Genomic DNA, 23150 nt, shown 5'->3' with positions numbered 1-23150 from the left:
TGGTGGCCTAGGGCTTAAGTCTCAGCGCGATCACTACGATAGCCTGAGTTTGATCCCCGGCCAGGGAGCTGACCCACATGGTGCAGCAAACTTCTCCTGTCTTGCCCACTGTTCCCTTTAGTACTTTATTTCGGTAGATCTGCCTGTTTGCTTCCCACTCTGTCTCTGGTGAATCCTCTCATCCTCCTGTACCTCTGGCGTACACCCCAGTTCTTCTATACAAACACACACACACACACACACACAATACAGATTTTCAGGTCTGGATCCAGAGGTACTGCTTCTTGAATCTGTGTTTACTTCATTTCAGTTTTTATTTTGGAAAGTAAAAATATTTTATATTCAAATAAATTCAAAACTTTATCTAAATTCAGCAAATCATTGTAATTTACACTATTGCATTATGCTAAACCATTTGCCACTGTAGATAATTGAATAGATAATAGACAGATGGCTAGACAGATAATTCAGCCCTGTTTTACTAAAGTACTCAGTAATCTGTTCTAATTTATTATATAATGCCTCCTTAACAATTTGCAATCCCCAGGCTTAATGTACAAAAAGAAACCATAGATATTTAGTTAGAAGTTTATACTCAACATATAACTGTTTTTTAAATTAGTAAATAATATAAATACCTATATTTAAAAGTATGTGTGTCTATGTGTATATGCACATACTCCTTAAGGACTAATAGCAGCTCATCATCTCTGTTCCTGCCAGCTTATTAAAACTAGAAATTTAGTAACAAGTTGAATCCCTTGTGGGCCAGTGCTAAACATTTGCACACAAATCACTTTTCAACATGTGAATATTTTCATGAATTTTGTGTTATCAATTCCAACTTTTCTTTAAAGGTTTCTCCCAAATACCTATCAGAAAAAAAGTATATTGTTTCATTTTCCTGCTTTGGCCACTCTTAATTGGAATCACATTTTCTGTGACTTACTTGTTCAGTGCTATCATAATGAGATTCATCTTTGTTCATTTATGACTACACTTTGTTTTCACTACAGTCTACTATTAAAACACATGAGTATGCCAGAATCTACCTAATGTACTATTGCTTTTAGTTTATTTCTTTCAATATGAACAGTGTTCCAGAACCATTCATGTACATATCCTAGTGTACATGTGCAAGAATCACTTGAAGGTGCATTCCTAGGAGTGTCCAGAATTTAAGGTTCTAGAAAGGTGTGGTTGTTTTCCTAAATGCCAGAGATAGTCATTATTGAAGGAATAGGACCAATTTCTTGAACTTTTTGTTCTGACAACAGTTGATATGGCCCAGAAAACTTTTTTTTTTTTTTTTAACTTTTAGGACATACAGGAAACTATATAACTAGCTCTAGCTCCAGAGATGAGTTAAGATGCTCCAAGACTGATGGAATTCTGGCCCGGGCTTGACAAGACAGTCATTTGAGCTGGGAATTTACATATGGGTGAAGTTCACTGAGTCAACTCATTCTGCACATTGATTACGCCCACCTGTGGTATTTTAATGCTTCATTCACATCCATTCAATTGATAAATTGGTGACTTTGTACTCTACTTGAATAATACATATAATCTCATTCTGTACACTAAGATCAGGGTGTCCGTCTTGGGAAGAAACATGAACTTTGGATTTAGATATATTTGTCTTTAGCAGAGTTGGTGAGTAAATATTAGATTTTGTTATTAGAGATAATATATGAAAAGTGCTCATATTTTCTGGTATTTTTATAAGCATTCAGTAAATTATAGCTGTTGCTGATGTTCTTGTTCTTTGTCATCACCCAGAACTCAGAAATCCTGAAATACTGAAGATCATTTCACTGATAATCTTTTCTTGTTTTGTTTGAATTCATGGGATTTCTTCCCCACCTACTCCTTTCTTCAGATCTCATCTCAGTTTCCAGTTTATTTCTCCAAGTTATTCTCATTATGCTCACATGTATTTTTTAAAGGTTTAGTATGTCTTTTGACCTCTTGTTACAGATACCATGTACCACTTTGGACTTTTGATTCCTACCCTCCATTTTTTTCTTACCATTTCTCCCACCATCTTCCACTCTAGTTCAGTTAATGGCATCACCATGAGCTCAGTTTTCCTGTCCTATAACTGAGATCAATCTGTGACTCCTTTTTTTAAAAAAAAAAAGATTTAGTTACTTATTTATGCAAGCACTGGGTACAGTCAGAAGCGCAGGAGGGTGAGAGAATTCACCAGAGCCAGAGCAGGCAGCAGAACAGGCAGACTGACGAAGTACACTGCTGAGGCCCGACCAGCAGGTGGCAGGAGAGGTCTGCACGCCATGTGGAACCCTCACCGGCAGCTGGGGATCAAACCGGCTCTGCAGACGTTGCCGGCAGCTTCGCAGCCCAGCACTCAACCGCTCCGCCAGCAGGGGAGGCCCTGTGACTTCTCTTTTTTTTTTTTAAAGATTTAGTTATTTATTTATACAAGCACTGGGTACAGTTAGACGCACAGGATGGTGAGAGAATTCAAGCCAGAGCAGGGAGCAGTGTACTGCGAGCAGCTTCGCAATCCGGCGCTCAACTGCTGTGCCACAAGGGAGGTCCGTGTGACTCCTGTTTTTTACTTAATCCATCAGCAACTCCTGCAGGTTCTGCTTCGCACCAGTCATTTACATAACCTTTTACTTTCCCAGTCAAAACCCATATCAACTGGGTCCACTCCTTGGTTACTGCAGTAATCCCTTCCTCACTGCTCATTATTTTCTTTGTCCCTTTAAGATAAAATATTTGTCAGGTTGACTACTCTACTGAACAAAGACCACCAAAGACAAACTGCAGTAAGACCAAATTCCAGACATACTGTCATTAAGTTATGACATCTTTTACCTAAGTTCTCCTCTTCACTGTGTCCCAGACACACCTAAACTTTCTCTTCAGTATTCTTTATGTTATCACTGCAGGATGCTTACACTCACTTCCTTGCCTTCCTAGAACTCCCCACAGTTAGTGTAATGTGTTTTCGTTGTTCAAATAGCTTAAAGGTCACATCCTGAGAGAAGTTTCCCTGATCCATCTATTAATCCCTGTCCATGTTTTTCTTAGACATTTTATGTTGTTTTCTTCATAATTATACTAGCTCAATGAATAAATTAATCTTATTTATTCGTTGACATGCCTTTTAATCTCAGCAGGGTGGGTACCCTACCTTCTAGTTTACTGCTGTATTTTCTATATTTGTTATGGTGTCTGGTCAGTACTAATGGTTTAGTAAATATTTCTTGAGCTAATGAAGAAATGCATGAAAGGTAATGATGCAAAATATCTCAGAACTTGTTACATGTATCACTGATTAAACATACTTTTTTAACATATTAAAAGGTTTTTTTTAACATACTAAATTGGTTTATTTTTCAGGGTGAATAGGAATTCCTCAAAATGTCAGGTATGTTTTTGTGAATAAATTTTAATCTACTTTATTTGTGATTGCTTTCCTTAAAAATGAGTTTATGTCACTTTGAAATATTTTATTGTTAAAGTTTTTGAGGATATATACATATAGACATATTTATATATACCTATAAATGTGTAAGTGTATAAATATATTCATATGAACATTATTATCTATCTTTGACAGAAAGGGATTCAAAGATATTTATATTGGAACATATTAACTGAAAGATTTTTAAAGTATGTGAGGAAAATTAGGTAAGGAAAAATGAGGTAGCAAAGTATGATTGCAAAGGGAACAAAGTATAATAAGTAAAAGCCTACAGTGACAGTCTGCCTGGATAAGGGCTCAAAGGGCACTCCCTATATTTTCAAACAGTGCGAGATGATATAAGGAGATGGTATAAGGAGAGAAATGATTCTTTTGGGGGATTTGTTTTTTTAATTAGATAAAAAGTCAACAGCTAAGAAATTCAGAACTTTTCCCTATAGTGAATCCAAGGAGAAATTTCGTTACTCATGTTATCTTGGGAAATGACTTGTCTTATCTCTTGCAGTAATGACAGGAAGAATATGATAAAAATGTTAGTCATGGGTGATGCAGACTGAATCATCTCTAATTGAGTTGTGTGTGGCACCACTGCTTTCTAAACCATCGTGTCATGTTTTGAATTAATTACTTACCATGTTATGGTTGGAATTATTTAAAAATATAGCCATTGTCCAGAAAGAATTAGGGAAAAAAATCAGAATCACTCTATGTGTGACTGTTTTCTCCATATTCCATGTGGAAAAAAGAGTTTTCAGTACTGTCAGGAATTTATGTAGATAAGAATCCACATCAGATCAGCAATGAGTATGAAAGCACATTGCTTTAATCACAGCACAATGTAATTGCTTAGTTTAATTTTTTTATATGTATTCAGCTGAAAATTCATCAAATATATTAATAGATTGACATCTACTATACATAATGCATTTTTTGGTTAGAGATATGAGTGTATTTCTTGTTGTTTACCTTTATTAATACATAGCAACCAGAAACAATATGTTCTGCAATCATACTACCATTTCCGTTATAAGTCATGTGCCCTCCTTCCTTGAAGATGCAGTCCCTTCAGCCCCTGAACAGCCTTCAGATAAAATGGAAACTCAAGTAAGGTTGCCTGATCAACCTGATGTCCCTCCTGCTTATAATTCCCACTTCGTGCCAGGTATGCTAAATATTTAGAAACCATCTTTCCTCTACAGAAAAGCAACCAGTTGTTAAGATTGTTCTTTAAATTAACTAATTAATTAATGGAATGACTCAATAAATACTGAGTGCCTGTAGGGTAGTAAATATTCTTTGTCAATTAGACTATATTCCTGTATTCATAGGTGTTATAGGCTACTAAGGAAGAAGTTGTAAAAACATTTATGGGATTCTCTTTGTTCTATCATGGAACATTGAAGAGACTATTGTAGTAGAACAGAAGTTAGTAACTGACGCTACCAGGAATCTGATGGATACTGTAATGGCGGAATTCAAGTTTTATTAATGTGCTAAGGAGTTTCTCAATCAAAGAAAAGGGAAAGGACTCATGCTTGGCTGAAATAATAAGATTTCCAAAAGCACAAAGTCTGGAATGAGTCATCCATGGCACAAATGGGATGAGAAAGGCAAATAAATAAAGGTGAATGAATGAGGAGTGCTGATAAAGCAACTTGTAGTTCTGCAAATGTTTTTATAAGTCTGAATATACAACTGATGACTCAGAGAACTGGATATTAATTCTGCTAGTAAAAATTAGAGGCATTATTGTAGTCTTTTCATAAAGTAATTTGCAATTTGTGAAGTTTTAAAAATTAAAAATATACTTAATTTGACTAAAGAAATAGATTTAATTAGGATTATAGTCAAATATATTTTAATTACTTTGGAAATGACAGAAAATGGACTGCATAATTTTTATTATTTTTTTTTTAAGATTTATTTATTTGTACAAGAACCAGGGTACAGGATGGATGCACGGGAGGGTGACAGGATTCACCAGAGACAGAGTGGGGAACAGAACAGGCAGACTGATGAAATACATTGCTGAGGGGAGCAGCAGGCACAACAGGAGAGGTCTACCACGCCATTGCGGGTGCCGGCCGGCTGGGATCGAACAAGCCTGCGGAGGCTGCGGACAGCTTCACAGCGAGGCGTTCAACTGCCTAAACCACCAGGGGAGGCCCACACAGCATAATTTTTTAAATTATATTTAGTGTATCTATACTATATATATATTTTAAATATATATTTAGTACACACACACACACACACACACACACGGAATTCAATGAGTTAGGCCTTGGAAGGGTAGAAGGAACCTCAGTATCTTTACAGCAGTAGTGTTGTTTGGCTTTAGACATATGATCTATGGAGCTCAGATGGCCTTTGCTACTGTAGGGTTCTCTGAAGCAGGAGGGCTTCCTTTTCCCCTTTTCCTGCTGCATTTGTGCACTGTGTGAATCTGATACATTCTCTTCATATTTCAGCATTACTGACTCAACCGTTCCTAAATCCAAGGCATTAAATTCTTGTATTAGAATCATATTATATCCAATCATTTCTTATGAAATGATTTCAGTTAATGATACAACATGATCTACAAAATCTATCTTACATTACTGATCACTATATTCAAGTACTTTGATTCTACTAGAACAGAATTCTGCACCACCATTTCTAAGATGCAAATACTAACTGTAAGTCATGTTGTACTTGTCTGAGAAAGTATTGTCTATTCCTCGCTGTATCAAAAGCAGCAAGAGAGTAAAAGACAGCCTTAAATTTAAATTACTAGATAACTTGAAAAATATGGTGCTGTGCTTACAACTAATGAATTTTCAGTTAAGAAATGTATCTGTTCACAAATGTTCATTTTGATTGCCACCTACTGGTTAAACTGTATACTCATACTAATTTATGATGACTGATACAAAGTATTGATATTTACATTAAGGAAATACTAGAAATAGTTAGCTTTAATGACTTTCTTTAATTTCAGCCATATAATTCCCATTAGCATTGTAGAACAATAGATGAGTGTTCCCACTGAAAAATAGTATGTATGAAAGAATAGCTAACAAAGAAACTTTTGTTATAGTCCGTCCATTTAAAGAGAAAAATCACATAATTTCTTGACATAAAAAAAGATAATAATCAGAATAACTAAGAAAACAAATCCCTTAAGGCAGTTTCCTCAAACAAGTATTGGAAGGGCAATGTTTTATAGGGAAGAGTTCTTTCTTTAAGTGGGGCATACAAAGTTGTACAAAGTTATACAAAGTTAAGAATGACTTTTTCCCCATAGAACAAATCAGAATCCTTAATAACAATTTCCAAGCTCGAAGGGAAGGGAATTTGTTGATTCACAAATTTTTTTGTATGAGGTATTTTTATGTAGAAATCACAAAGTATCAGAGGACTTAATTAACTCATTGAAATAACAGTTATTCTGGGCCCCCCTGATGGCACAAGGGGTTAAGATGCAGCCACTGCAGCAGTCCACAGCCACTGCAGCAGTCCATAACCTCTGCACCACGAGTTCGATCCCTAGCCAGGGAGCTACCCACATGGTGCAGCAGACCTCTCCTGATTCACCACTGCTCACCACAGCAGTGTATTTCAGTCAATCTGCCTGTTCTGTCCCCCACTCTGTCTGGTGAATCCTCTCACCCACTGCACTTCTGTCCTGTACCCAGTTCTTGTATGCATAAATAAATAAATCTTAAAAAAAAAATCAGTTATTCTTAAGATAGTTTATATGACTTTTAGTTGAATTATAGTTTAAACAATTGTTCCTTTGGTTATTTTTGAACAATTGAAACCTGTAGTTTCCTCGATTTTCTTTAAAGATAGTAGAGTTTTTACTTAACTCCAACTATAATTACCATTATAGTTTTCTTTTGTCTTTTTTAACTTTTAGTCTCTATCAAGAACTTTGTGTTCCCTACCCTTAAAATTGGTATTGCTCAGAGTTATCTAGGTCTGCTCCCATGTCCTGCCTTGCTCTGCTTCCCTCACTTACCTCCTCCATCTTTTTACTGTTCTTCTAAGTAATACCCATGCTTTCACTTGTCATTAACCATTTATAAATCTCTTAGCTCCTGCCCATAACATCTCCTGTGCTCTATTCTTGCATTTCCAAGTGCTTATAGACACTTCCCCTGTGTGACTGGGTCTCAAGCTTAGTGTTCCTCAATACAACTTTGGCATCCTACTTCTGAATACATGTTCTCTATTCATTTCCTGCCATGAAGGCCTACAGCTATGAGCACAAATCAGTAACTAGAGATGTTTTTCTTGTATCCAGACTATTACCAAGACAATATTATTTCTCAAATGGTAATTATTATTTCTCCACTTTCTACTCCTTTCTTCACAAACAGCTTTCTTGCTTCTATCTGAATTTTTTCAGGTACTTCCTCCCTAATATAACTTTGTTATCCATAAAGTTTCTAATTGTAGAACTAACCATTCCATTCTCTATTATTTCAGTATATATAAAGGTCAAGTTGTTAGCACAAAGTACAGGTTTTTCATAATCTTCATTCCATCCTCACCTTCCTTTCTAGCCTTGTCTGTTAAATCTCCATACATGGCCTTGACTCCTACTCTATTGAATCTCCTTTGTGTAACTACTCATTGTGTACACTCTTGCTGTAAAACGTCTGCCCATTGTGCTAGCTGAATTTAATGTTACTATCAACACTTACATTAGAAGATAACTCCTCTGCCTCTGTTAATTGCTTTTCCTGTCTAATCCTGTAGCACACTATGCATCTACCTATGTTACACCAATTACTTTTTTATAGCCATTCGTGTTTGGCTATAACTCTCTGTGTCCTTCACAAAATCAAATGTCCATGAAGACCAAATCTGTCTGTATATAGCTTTCATCTCCAGCAGCAAGATAACTTAGGGTCCTTGACATTGGTGTAAAAAGTATTTCCTAGAGAAAGGAACGGTTGATTTATCTCATAGTCTTGTTTTCAGATTTATCTCATAGTCTTGTTTTCAGTAGTAGGAAAAATAGTTTCCCAATTTGTGACTTTCATGAGTGTAATTTTTATGAGTAAACAAAATGTCCCAGATTTCATCAGCCTCAATCACACTTTTCTTTAATGTGCAAATCTCCAGAATCTGAGCTGCTATCCAATTTACCTTATAAGAAATGTCAACTTTGCTATACTTCCTTTTTTTTAAGATTTATTTATTTATGCAAACAAGAGCTGGGGTACTGGCCAGAGGTGTAAGGGGTGAGAGGATTTGCCAGAGACAGAGCGGAAGCAGAACAGGCAGACTGACTGGAATACACTGCTAAGGAGAGTAGCAGGCGAGACAGGAGAGACCTGCTGCGAAATGTGGGTAGTTTCCTGGCTGGCTGGGATTGAACTTGTGCTGCAGAGGCTGTGGATAGCTTCACAGTACTGTGCTCAACCCCTTGTGCCACCAGGGAGGCCCCTGCTTTAAGTCTGTTTCAAAAGAATTTCTGGAATTTTTAGGCAATGCCCTTTTCTGGTAGTGGCTGGATTTATTAGGACTGACCTCAGGAAAATACATATCAAAATCACAGTAAGATACCACTTCACATTCATTAAGATAACTGAAGTAGAAGACACAATAACAAGTATTGGTGAACATGTTGAGAAATTAGAGCCTTCATACTCTTCTGGTGGAAGTGTAAAGTGGCGAAGCCACTTGGAAAGTTTGATGATTCCTCAAAAAGTTAAACATGGTGTTATCTTATGCTCCAGATAGAGAATTGAAAACATATGTCCACACCAAAACTTGTACACCAACATTCAAAACAATGTTACGTGTAATAGCCACCAAACAGAAACAACCCAGATTCCCATCAATTGATTATTAGATGAATAAAGTATGATATATTCATATAGTGGAGTATTATCCATACAAGGGAGAGAAGTACTAATACGTGCTACATGATGGGTGAATCTTGGAAATATTAACACTAAGTGAAAGAAATCAAGCACAAAGGCAACATGATATATGATTTCATTCATATGAAATATCCAGATTAGGCAAATCTATAGACACAGTGGTTTCCAGGGTGTGCAGGGATTAGGGGCAAATGGGGAGTAATTGCTAATAGTGTGGGATGATGAAACAATTCTGGAATTGAATAGCAGCCCTTTAAAGTTAAGTAGTACTAGCTTTGTGATCATGAACAATAATAACAATAAACATAATAGCAAAATTACGTTGCTAATTATGTGTTAGCTAATGCTAATTAGCTAATGCTCCTTATGCTAATCCCACTACAACCTAATGAAGTAGAAACATTTTTGTCTCCAAAGGAGGAGTGTAGTACATAGAAAGCCTGATATGTTACTTGATGTTTCCAATGTTATTTTTAGACCTCTGAATGGAATGATTATTTCATAACATTTTGGATTAAATGAGTTAATATGTAAATTCCCCAGTGTTGTTGCTACAAGATACACACTCAGAAAATGGAACATCTTGTTATTTTTAACTAGGTTTTGTGTGATCCCTTGTTATTTTTAAGTAGGTATTGTGTGATCTGTGTAACGTCATGTAATAAGTCATGTTAAATTCCAATGTAGGCCTCCCTGGTGGTGCAAGGGGTTAAGATGCAAACTATGAAGCTGTTCACAGCCACTGCATCCTGAGTTCAAGCCCAAGCCAGGGAGCTACCAACATGGTGCAGCAGACCTCTCCTGACTCACCCACTGCTCCCCTCAGCAGTGTATTTCAGTCAGTCTGCCTGTTCTGTTCCCCACTCTGTCTCTGGTGAATCCTCTCACTTCCCACACCTCTGGCCTGTACCCCAGTTTGTATGCATAAATAAATAAATCTTTAAAAAATCCAGTATATTAGAGTATTAATAATGTATACTATTTTAATTTGTTTTTGAACACAGGACCCCCTGGACCTGGTGTCCCTCCACATGCAGGCTGCCCAGGAAGCATGCCTTTCGGATACTACAATCCACAGCAGTCCAGTTCCTTCCCCTTATACCAGCCAACTGGTAGTACATTTCCTATCCAATACCAACCTGGAAGATATCCTATGGCAAATCAGTCTGCTCCAGTAGTGTGGATGCCAGGGCCACCTCTTATGCCAAACTGCCCTCCTGGTCTAGAATACTTAGCCCAGGTACACAGATCAAAGAATATTTTTCAAATGAAGTATGGCTGGGGATCTGAAATGAAGAAACACAAGACTAGATGAATACATTAAGGTGACAGGTCTGTGATAACAGATGTTTAATTTGTGAGACTATAGGAGTGATGGTAAGAATTTCAGAAATGTGAAGGGTAAAAGTAGGAAACCTACCCAGGATACTGCTTTGTGCCAAATTCCATAGAACCTCATCCCACAATGTGACATTACACTCTAATTTCCATCTATATAGACATTCTGGAGTTAACAGGATAGCCAGATCAGAAACTGGGCCAATATATCAAGTTAGTCTACTAAGTGGTGTTATTCAAAAATCTATTTAAGAAATAAAAAATATTTTCTAATCAAAATAAACTATAAGACGTCTAATAGAAATACTGAATCATGATTTCCTTTTAGGAAAAGGAAATACTAAAATACATTAGAGGCAAGGAATTTGCCAACTTGATACATGTCTCCCTACATAGTGAACCAAATATTCCTTGTAATTGACATTTTTCTCATTTCAGTTTTGTATATTGTTAGAGAACCTGTTAATCATGTACAGTGAAAACCATTGGTACATGAAGTATGGTAGAGGAATATGGGTACTTTGGTAGTGAGTGTAGTGTGGTAACTTAACATCTGAAGAGGTGTGAACCTATCTCTCTGAATCATACACAGTGTCACAAACCACTGTTACTGCAATAAGATTCAATGTGATTAAAAAATCTAATTGAATCTAAGACTCAATGTGATTAAAATCTGTATAAGATGCACATAGCTTAATATGGGTCAGTCCTTATCCTTTCTGGAAAAAAAAATGGTACAATATTATTATGTTGATATTTGTCAGTCGGTATAATTGGATCAGTAAAATTGGAGTTTACATAAAACAAAAAATTGTAATTTCGGGGCCTCTTTCGTGGCCTAGGTATTAAGTCTCAGCACTGTTACCGCTAAGGATTGAATTTGATCCCCGACTAGGGAGCGATCCCACATATGGCGCAGCAGACTTCTCATGCCTTATTTGCTGCTCCCCTCAGCCGTGTATTTCAGTAAATCTGCTCTGTTTCCACTCTGTCTCTGGTGAATCCTCTGTCCCCCTGCACCTCTGGCCTATACCCCAGTTCTTCTATGCATAAGTAAATAAAGAAATCTTTAAAAAATGTACTTTTGTTAAAATTGACATAACTGAAAGCCAGTTATTCAGGTAGAGTTCAAGAACTAATTCCTGCATTATTGCAGAAACTTACAAAATTTCTTTAGTTAATCATGTTTAGAAAGTCACTATTTTATACTTGATATAGAAATTGTCATTGGAAATCCAAGATCTAGTATTTAAAATCACATGGGTATGGGCCTCCCTGGTGGTGCAGGTGGTTGAGCACCGTGCTGTGAAGCTGTCCGCAGCCTCTGCAGCACGAGTTCGATCCCGGCCAGCCGGCGAGGATCCCACATGGCTGGCGCGGCAGACCTCTCCTGTCTGGCCCACTGCTCCCCTCAGCAGTGTACTTCTGTCCATCTGCCTGTTCTATTCCTGACTCTGTCTCTGGTGAATCCTCTCAGCCTCCTGTGCATCTGGCCTGTACCCCAGTTCTTGAATAAATAAATAAAATCTTAAAAAAAAGGCAACTTTTTTTTATTTATTTATAAAAAAAAATAAATAAAATCACATGGGTATGATTATTCTGTCTTAAGTGGTTTCTTCTCCGCTGCTAAATTGTCCTAAGGTTTCGCAGATAATCAAACTATGTTTTTAGTGTGATTTTTAAGAACAGTTCATATAGAAGTTTATATAATAGTATTCCCAATCTCGCTTTTAAAGAACCCTATTCAAGAATGTTTCTTCTCCTTTGCCCTAGTCATATGCACATCCTTCCAGGCTCCATAACCCTCCCCCTTATTAAGGTGTGCACCTAGGGAAGACCTTGGTATTAGTAGCTAATTGAATAGAAATCAGTATGTTAATCTCTTAGAAGTACCTGAGAAGTAACTGCAAATTGGACACTCCTGCTTGAGGTCCGCACTGGCTGATTTACTCTCCCTGAGCCATGGAGAAAATTGCTTTCTTTATGACTGTTAAACTTCCCTGAACTTGCTCAGTAACTCCTGTCAGAGAAAACAGTGACAAGGGAATATGTAGGAACAATCTATGTCAACACAGCTTCTTCTAGATGCTTTTATTGTACATATATATATATATATATATATATATATAGCAAGAAGATGCGTTTCTAATACTTTATTTTTTACAAATATTTTTATTTATGCATACAAGAACTGGGGTGAGGGCAGAGGTGTGGGGGGTTGAGAGGATTCACCAGAGACAGAGTGGGGAGCAGAACAGGCAGACGGAGCAAAATCCACTGCTGAGGGGAGCAGTGGACGAGATAGGAGAGATCTGCTGTGCCATGTGGGTTATTTTCCTGGCCTGGGATTGAACTCATGCTGCAGTGGCTGGCTGGCTGGCAATAGCTTGATGCACTGAGACTTTAACCCTTTCACCACCAGGGAAGGCCAGCTTTTCTAATATTGTAGACAAATATTTTGATCTTTTTTAGTGGAATTGGAAGAAAGTGGTTTTCTACTAGACAGTCTGCTAATAAACATCTGGTTAGATATAGATAGGCTGATTGCACTTGGTAGTTTTTTATTTCATTTGATTTCAAAAAAGATATTTTGGTATTAATTGATTTAATACCTGTCTCATCAGTTTCTTTTGTAGTGATGATTTAATTCTGTTATTTCAAGTTACTGTGTTTTATCTCAACAGTTGGACAACATACACGTTCTTCAGCATTTTGAACCTCTGGAAAGTATGTATAATTTTGTAGTGTGCAGCAGTCCTTAAATCAGATGAAAATTTGCATTATCCAATATCTAGCTCCTTATATTGATCATTTGTTAGTGATTCAACGAGCAAAGACAATATATTAATGTCTTCAAGAAAGAAAAAAAATTATTTTGTACAATTTAATTAATTTATCTATCATCTATAAACTCTTAGATTTGAAAAGGAGTTGTATTTTATCTGATCCAACCACAACCCTTTATACATTCCATCTCCTCCATATTCACCTCTCGTGAATGGAAAAAGGAAGGGACCAAAAGACTGAATGAGCTAGCTAGAGACATCCAGATTCAGATAGTAGGTAGAAGTAGAACCTAATCTCTGATTTGTTGAGTTCTAGTCCATTGCCCTTGTTTTGGAAGTGAGAAGTCAAAGTACCTGATATTGGATGTTGTTCATCCTCACAAGATCACTGACCATCAGTATACCAGGTCAATACATCCCTTACTGCCACACAGGGCCTTAAACTTTTTTTGGTTAATTTTCTTATTTGCAATTAGCAATGACCCAAATCATGTCAGCACATTTCATGAACTGATTAATGTATGGTCCAATATTTAATCTCCCTTAAATTATTTAATAATTAAAGTTCTTTGAATTCAAGAGCTACAGAAATATAATCTGTTTTTTTTATGGGGGAGGAGTTTTTAAATATTTCTTAAAAAATTTTACATTCTCAAAGTCCTTTAAATATTCCTAGGGCATGTGAACTAGTTTGGTGTTTTAATCAGTTATATACGTTTCAGCTGAATGTTTCTTAAACTATTTTGCTTTAACTGCCTAAGAAATACTACAAAAAGCATTTCTTGAGGCCTATTTTAACTGCTTCTAATTTAAAATGTCTCCTTGTTTTGATTTTTAGTGATAACAGGTTTTGAAACTAATAATAGATATGATGTCAAGAACAGTGTGGACCAGATGGTTTACGTTGTAAATGAAGACACAAATGACTTCACCAGGAATACTTATCGGACGCTAAGGCCCTTCGTCCTCCGGGTCACTGACTGTATGGGCCGAGAAGTCATGACAATGCAGAGACCTTTCAGATGCACCTGCTGCTGCTTCTGTTGTCCCTCCGCCAGGCAAGAGGTCAGAGAACAGAAGTCTAATCCATTGTCACTTCTTCATTCAACTCCTCAGGGCATGGTTGTGCTCCTTTCAAAGCTACACGGGAGGGAATTTTCACTGACTGCCAGTCAGAATGAAAGATAATAGTGAAGAGGGAGAAAAGCAAGATGTTTCACCTAAGCAAAATCATGAAGGCTTTTTATTATTGCTCCTTGTGCATCAGTGATAATTGGTGGGTCAAACACAAGTTAAGAGTTACTTAGTCAATGATGACAATCCTATTGTCAGTTGTATGTTCGATACTAAAAATGTCCCTATCACCTAGAGCAATAGTCACATACATCTGTATATCCCCATATAGATATTACTGAGCATAAACATGCTTTTAGAATTAGAAGAGACTTGAGATAAATTTACACTAATCATCACAATCTACACCTTTCTACCAGAAGAAAAGGTGGATGAAGATCGTGTCTAACAATGGTGTTTTACTTACTAGTAGGCAATAATAGAAGTAGAAAGATGATATGCTGAGTTACTGTTTGGTTATTCCTCTATAGCCTGTGCAGCTTGAGAAGACACCTCAGGGAATAGAAAAGCCCTGCTAGAGAGAGATCCAAGAATACTTGAATTTCACATATGCCACCTACTTAAATTCATCCAATTTACTTAACCTCTTTGAGCCTTAGTATTCTTATACAAGAAGTGGGTAGAACCATATCCCATAGGATCACTGAGATACTTGCATTATATGTTAAGTATTAACATTTACAATAGCAATTTATTGACAACCCTTAGTACCAATCTCATAGATTGACTGCTGTGAGGGTTAAGTAATTAGATGCTAGCTGCTTAGTACAGCACTTGGAAAACAGTGTATTGGTCAGTGAGTGTTAGCTATTGTCAGATATTCATCTGTCATTCTTGTCATTGTTAACAAAAGTATTATAGTTATATGAATCTTGACCTCATATTCTTGGTGATTTTGTATAGTAGATTTTTTCTTATATTTATAAGTAGGGATTTTTACATGAAAGATTTCCCAAAATAGGAAGCAAGGACAAACTACAGCAAATCAAAATTGTAACCTTAGTCCAGTATATGGAAAATTTCCCCATTTATCTAGATTTCTTATCTAGATTTTATTTTATTTCTTTTTTATTTCATTCTTCTCTTCTTTGATTCTGTTATTTCAAGATTGGCATATAAACATAATTGTATAGTATAAAACCATCTAGGGCTGACTTTTTTAATTGCCTTTACATTCCTAAAGTTGTTACAGGAGTCAATATTTCATTCCTTTTTATTCATACTATAGTATGAATTATTTTAAGTAATTGATTATTATATACTTTTGATTTTTTAATCTCTTCATCTCTTTTTGTCTTTTATCTCAGTCCTAGGATTCTATTATAATTGGCATGTCTGAGATTTAAATCTAAGAAGTTAGCTTATAATATTTCATAGATGGCACTAAGAGAAATGAGACTCCTAGATCAGAGACAAAGGACTTTTTTTTTTTTTAATATAGAGGCATGCTTTATTTATTTATTTGTTTGTTTGTTTTGTTTATACATGCACTGGGTACAGTCAGAAGCGCGGGAGGGTGAGAGAATTCACCAGAGCGGGGAGCAGAGCAGGCAGAAGGACCGAAGTACACTGCTGAGGGGAGCAGCTGGCGGCAGGAGAGGTCTGCGCGCCATGTGGGACCCTCCTCCGGTGGCCGGGGAGCAGCCGGGGATCGAACCGGCGCCGCAGAGGCTGCGGGCAGCTTTGCAACCCAGCGCTCAACCGCTGCGCCACCGGGGAGGCCCGACAAAGGACTTTTTTACAGCATGAGCATCAGGTGTTTGCATAGGTCCCTTTTCCTTCAAGTTGTATAGTGTCCAGGAGGAGCCCAGGCAGGTGCCACATACACAGCTGAGGAGGGCTTATCTGGGAGAATTACCATTTATAATAAGCAGTAACTTTGTTACAAGCAAAGTGTGACCCCATCCCTTAAGACTGTTCACTAAAATACATGAGCATGAAATAGTCCCGGTAAAGTTGAAGATTCTTTCCCTCTATTATTCCTAGCCCTTTAGTGAATTAGGAGCACATCCAGGTGGTGTGTGCACATACATGTCTGTTACATCCTTGCCTCTGTCACTGCTTCCTCTACAGCTGGAGGTGCAATGTCCTCCTGGTGTCACCATTGGCTTTGTTGAGGAGCACTGGAACCTGTGCAGGGCTGTTTATAGTCTCCAGAATGAGAAGAAAGAAAATGTGTTGAGAGTGCGTGGACCATGCTTGACCTATGGCTGTGGTTCAGATTCTGTTTTTGAGGTAAACAAATTTAAAAGTAATGTTTCTACTACCTTTTCTACAGGTACTAACAGACCTCAGAATGATCTGGTTTTAGATCATCATTTCATGTTGAGTAAAGTATTATGAAGGAAGTATTAAATAACAGCTTGAGAGCAAATAAATGATTTTCAACTTACTGTTTAGTGACTTGCTTATTGTTTTCCAAAACATGATCTCCTTTTTTATGATCCCAGTGTTTGATAAAGATAAGGAGAAGCACACAATATTAGACCTAAACCAATCTATTTTTCTCTTACTATATTTATTTAACCACTTCTCCCAAAAAATTTCCAGGATTGGCATGTAGGTCGTGAGTAATGAAAGCACCATCATATCACAGAACATATGTGATTGCAATGGTAATTAGCAAAAAGGACAATATTTTCAATCTCATGGGGAAATACCCATGAGATTGTTCACTTTGGGTTTTGCAGGCTAGCTGTCAGCATCCTAGAGGACTAGGACAATACTCATAGATAAAACTCATAAGAATAGGCTATCACATTTTTTCAAGAAAAGAAAATTCTTTTTGTTTTCCCTTTTCTCAAGGCTATAAAATGATTACATGTCTGATAAATCTGACAAAGGAGATTCAGCGAAATATTTCCTAAGCTTCTCAACCAGTCCTGAATGCCTTGCAACTCAGCAAGGTTCATCATGTAAAGTTACTCATTCAGCTATTTATGATAACATACATTTTCTTTGGTTCTCACTTTACATCATCTTACCATTAAACATTGTTAATTTATTTGAAGACCATTGTAGAGAAACAGATAATATAGACAAGACAGATTTGAAGGGAAGGATGCACAGGATCTTTCTGGGTATTTTCCCTGTGGAAAGAGTTACGGTTTACTTTTTATTTTATTTTTTGATATTTATATATGAGAAAATATAGGCTCATTTTTTATCATTGTAAAATTTGTTTAATGAGGCAACATTTATTTACAATACTGTATGTGACTCAAAGGCATAGAAACCCATCTGCTCGGATGGATGTCACCATACCACCCGTACCACCAAGGCACCCTCCGTTCTCCAACATAGTCACTTGTGCTGCTTTTCCACTCTGTTTCACCCTTCCTCCTTTTCATCTTGTAGTCTCAATTCCATGACCAGGTTTCTCGGGTTTATCATTGGTTTGGTTTCGTTTTCCCCCTCGTTGTGTTTCTCTATATACCACGTATAAGTGAAATCATCTGAAATCCGTCTTTCTTTTATGACTTGTTTAACAGCATTAACCCCTTGACTTCCCTTCATGTTGTTGCAAATGGCAAGAGGTCATCTTTATTATAGCTGAGTATTGTTCCACTGTGAATAGTCTACCTCATCTTCCTAATCCACAGCTCTGTCTGTGGACATTTAGATTGTTTTCATATCTTGACTATTATAAATATGCTTCAATGAACATAGGAGCACATATAACCCTTCAAGTTAAAGATTTTGTGTTCTTCAGGTAGATACCAAGCAGTGGAGTTGCTGGATCACATGGTAGATCTATTTTTAATATTTTAGAAGCCGCCATATTGTTTCCATAGGGGCTGGACCAGCCTATATTTCCATCATCAGTATACAAGGGTTCTTTTTCTCCACATCATCACCAACACTTGTTGTTTCTGACTTTCTGATAAGGACCATTCTCACAGGCATGAGGTAATACCTCTTTGTGGTTTTATTTGCATTTCCTTCATCAGTCATGATGAACATTTTTTTTGTGCCTGCTTGCCATCAATTTGTCTTTGGATACGTAAAATTGGATATGTGTCTATTTAGTTCTTATGCCATGTTTGATTTGGGTTGTTTCCTTTTTGTTACATGAGTAACAAGAAGTGTTTGCATGAGTTCTCTATATTATAAGTTAGATGTAGATAGTGTAAGTATTTTCTCTCATTCAATAGGGTGTCTTTTTGCTTTATTGGTAGTGTCTTTTGCTCTACAGACATTTCGTGTTGCCCCATTTGTTATATTTACTTTTGTCTCTCTTGCCATTGGAGATGAATCTGCAAAGATATCGTTGAAGGTAATGGCATTAATGTTTTGCAGTTCCAGGTCTTATGTCTGACTTTTTGCTGTGTTAGATCTTCTACACAGATTCTACACTCTCCAGCATTAGCAAGTTGGGAGCTTTAGTAGAAGCCCAAGAGAGCATGCTTGGTGGAGGCTTCTCATACTTTCCACCAGCAGCTAGGATGCTTTATTTGAAAGCTGTTTTCACTGTGGTTACTTGTAGTTTTAGAACATACACTGTGAACACAGTTCCAGAGGTCATGCAGGGGGAAGGATTAAGGTGACTTACCTGGTTTTTTTTGGAACCTGTCCATTCATCCCCTCCCTGCAGACAAGGTATGTTCAATATGACCAGAGAGCCTGCACTTTCCCACTGTACAAGGAATATAGCACATGAAATTGTGCCAGCTCTAGGTTTGGTCTTCCAGTGACTCCTCAAAACAGTTACAAAAACAATGTAGATTGAGTTCACTCTGACTTTTCACTGTTTCTATGTACTTTAGGCACAGGTTGGAGGTGTCACAGTGGAGAGGGTTGGGTGTGTACCCAGGCTTTCCAAAGTCTGTTGTCAATGAAACCCCTGCTGCAGAGGCTCCATGCAAAACACAGAGGTCTTGCACTCTCCTGTGCTGTGAGGCAGGTGAAGAAACTATGGTAGTTCCAGAACTGCTCCTCAGTGACTTCCCAATGTGGGTACACAAATACCAATGGGCAGACTGAACTCACTGTGGCCACTCAGTTTCTTTTCATGTACTCTGGGCACAGGTCAGAGGTCACATATGGGGAGGTGTTAGTGGCTTCCCTAGTTCTCTGGGGGGTGGAGGTTTGCAGATAGTCCTGAGACCCCAGAGACCAGACAGGGAGGGGGGACAGATTCAAGAGACTCTACTCACTGCCAAACCAGTCACCTTATTACCCTTTGTTGAACAAACAGGGTATGTTCTTGCTAGAAGTGTGTGCTCTCAGTCTTGGGCTGGGGCTGCAGAAGAGCCCAGGGGACAGGTGAGAAAAGGGCAGGTATCCCTTTAGGTGAACCAGCACCATCCCTTACTGTTTTTCATTCTTCCTTCCCTTTCTGATAGTTTCTGGCTCTCTTCCTTGCTATGACACTGGAAGGTCCTTTTGTCCCCAGTTCTATTACAGATGTGGTTGCTCCCTCAAAACACTGATCCCCAGTGTCCATGAAAGTAGTAGTGATTCACAGATCCTACCCATCTGTCATCTTCCCCTATTCTCTCCTACCATACCCCTTTGAGAAACTGAAGCCCTTTGGTCTCCTGATACACCTTAAGAAGATAGGGTATGGGCCTCCCCTGGTAGTGCAGGCAGTTGAGCACAGTGCTGTGGGGCTGTCTGCAGCCTCTGCAGTGCTTGTTCCTTCCCGGCCGGCAAGAATCCCGCATAGTGTGGCAGGCCTCTCCTGTCTCACCTGCTGCTTCCCTCAGCAGTGTATTTCAGTCAGTCTGCCTGTTCTGTTCCCCTCTATGTCTCTGATGAATCCTCCTGCCGTCCCACATATCTGGCCTGTACCGCAGTTCTTGGATGCATGAATAAATAAATCTTAAAAACAATAAGATAGGGTGGCTATGTCCACAGAAACTAGAATAATGATACAGGGTTTGTGAAGTACAAAGAACCATGTCTCCCTAATTTTGCTCACATGTTATGTTATACTATGAAAGACTCCTTCCAATGCCCAATTCCTGCCTTTTGCTATATTAAAAAGAATTACAGAATCTATTCATATATAATACTTTCAATAACACATTTGAAGTTGAAAAAAGAGTATTGAAATGAAAGTTGGAAAATATATCCCAACTCAGTGACTGACCATTTACAAGGCACTTTCTCTTCTTGGCCAAAATTTTCTATTTGAGATTATTTCCTGTACTATATTTATGGTTTCTTAGTGTAAACTGCTTCTAAATAGAAAAACATATATAGATTTTTATCACCATGAAGTCATATTCTTCTCTCTCTAGGTCCAATCCCTTGATGGCATATCCACTGTCGGCAGTATTATTAGGAAGTGGAATGGTGTGTTGTCAACAATGGCTGATGCTGACCATTTTGACATTCACTTCCCATTGGATCTGGATGTGAAGATGAAAGCCATGATTTTTGGAGCTTGTTTCCTCATTGTAAGCCTTTTGATTTTGAGTTATCCTGAGAGAATTAGTCTTTTTTTTTTTTTTTTTTAACGAACTATCACTTTTTTTTATTTATTTATTTTTTTTTTTTATAAATTGAGAATTAGTCTTTTTGATGAGAAGCAATGAGGTGTAGCCAGGCAATAAGCTTTGAAACTAGGCATTATCTGTCTCTGCTACTTATTAGTTACAGGGTGTGTAAAGTGTTTAATATTTGCAAACCTCAGTGTCCTCATCTGTAAAATGGAGATCAAAGTACTTCCATTTCTCAGGGTGTTAACTATATGAGTAATGGGTCAGGCATAGTGCTTGGCATCCAATGATATAACGCATCCAATAGGTGTAATTGTCATCTTTGATGTAATTATTCTCACTACTATAAAATTCCTGTCCTTTTATTACCTAATTAAATAAAATAACCTCAAAGCTGTTGGCTTTTCTCCCACCTTTCCACCACTTTGTCAGTATATTCGTTGATATTATACCACCTTTGGATTTACGAGGTACAGTTCCCTTTCCGTGTTCCTGATTGTTGGTTAATCACAAATAAAACACTCATAAAATTGATAATATTACTTATAAACTTGATATATTTCAGTTTATTCATTTAAAATATTTAACACTATCAATTTTTCCATTTTGACAATGAAAGTTTAGTTAACTACCCAAAATGGAAAACTTAATGGCTATCACCATTTTCATGTTTTAATTGCCATCCTTTGTATTAAGTCCTCTTCATAAGGATTCCATTAAATGTATTTATTCCTAGCTCAGTTGGGAGGATCGCCTGATTAATTATAACGAACAATATTACATGTATTGCATCTAATTTCTGTCTATATACACATAATTACGTATCTTTCTACCCATACATAACAATTATTTTTCCCATTTCAGGATTTCATGTATTTTGAAAAATCAGCAGCACCACCACATGCAAGAAGATAGATGGACACATGAAAAAGACATGTTGGCTCAGGCTTATAATCAACCCTCAGTGATTTGTGAATGTATTTTCCTACTTTTGTACATTATTTTTTTACTGGGTGCTAGCTTTGACAGGTAAGCTGAGAATATAAGTGTGAGAACAGTCTAAATGTGTGTTTCAACTGAGTGTCTGTCTAATTGGTTGACTAGGAGTTTACTCTGTGATTCATAAAACAACATATAGAATGAGATGAAAATAATTTAACATGAGATAACAGAAAATGAATCACAGGGCTATCACATTAACATGCAATGAAATTGTGGACATCATCACAGCAATGTTTGTTGAGACAGTAATAGAGATACCATCGCTAACCCATTCTTACTCTTAATCTGTCCAACAGTATGTCCTCTTATTGATGACAAATTTGATTCCAGGTGGAAAAAATGACATTCTTCACCTTTAAAAAAAATGGCAGATACAAATATCATGATACTCTATAAGAAAATTTTATTTGTGCACATGTATCAAACCCTTATTTTGCAAACTTCATCTGTTTTAAAAGAATTTTTGATTTTTGATATAAATTACATTTTTTAATAATAAGGTTTATATTTTTCATGCCTGTTCCCTGTCTTAATTGGAAAATCAGGAGCTGCCTATAGAAGAGAAAGAGAGAGAGAGAGAGAGAGAGTGTGAGAAAACAGATCAGACTATCAGAATAAGAGGTGACTAGGATTGTAGCCAGTCTAGATTTTTGATTAATTTAGAGACATCTGTACCCTCCTAAGAAGTTTACATTTTGTATATTTAACAGCTCTTGCTCACACATGCTTTATTCATAAAACATCTTTGACCAAATCTCCAAGATTACATACTGAAATTTAGTATCTCATTTGATTGTATACAGCGGAGATAGTTGATTTTTCTTATAAGATCCTGATAATCACTGTGGTATTCTAATTGCACAAGAGTTGGAGTTTTGTTTTTAAATTTTGAAATGTGACATTGTGTGTTGCATTTTGTAAAAACAAAAACTACAAATTCTGACACTGCTTAATAAAAGCTTTGCTGCTTTTTATTTAAATAATAGATAAATATTTATTCAAAGATAATAAAACACAGCAAATGTTATTTCTCTGTGATCTATAGTTTTATGAGTAAAGATTATGTGGGATCAATCATTAAAGTATTATTTGTACTTGCTTG

The 23150-nt window shown here is 37.0% G+C and overlaps 1 protein-coding gene across 1 annotated transcript; it reads left to right on the top strand.

Annotated features, from left to right (window-relative positions):
- Positions 1–4456: 4456 nt before the first annotated feature.
- Positions 4457–21961, top strand: LOC311170230 (phospholipid scramblase 4-like; the record flags this gene model as incomplete). Its single annotated transcript, XM_084232617.1, has 7 exons — positions 4457–4622; positions 10347–10582; positions 13365–13407; positions 14305–14531; positions 16674–16835; positions 20846–21004; positions 21911–21961. 7 exons carry the CDS (start codon positions 4457–4459, stop codon positions 21959–21961), a joined length of 1044 nt encoding a protein of 347 aa, XP_084088743.1.
- Between the last annotated feature and the right edge of the window lie 1189 nt (positions 21962–23150).

Source organism: Talpa europaea (assembly GCF_964194135.1).
Source record: "Talpa europaea genome assembly, chromosome: 4".
Classification (NCBI taxonomy): Eukaryota; Metazoa; Chordata; class Mammalia; order Eulipotyphla; family Talpidae; genus Talpa; species Talpa europaea.
Note: the sequence above shows the minus strand (reverse complement) of the source record. Positions and strands in the feature narration are given on the sequence as shown.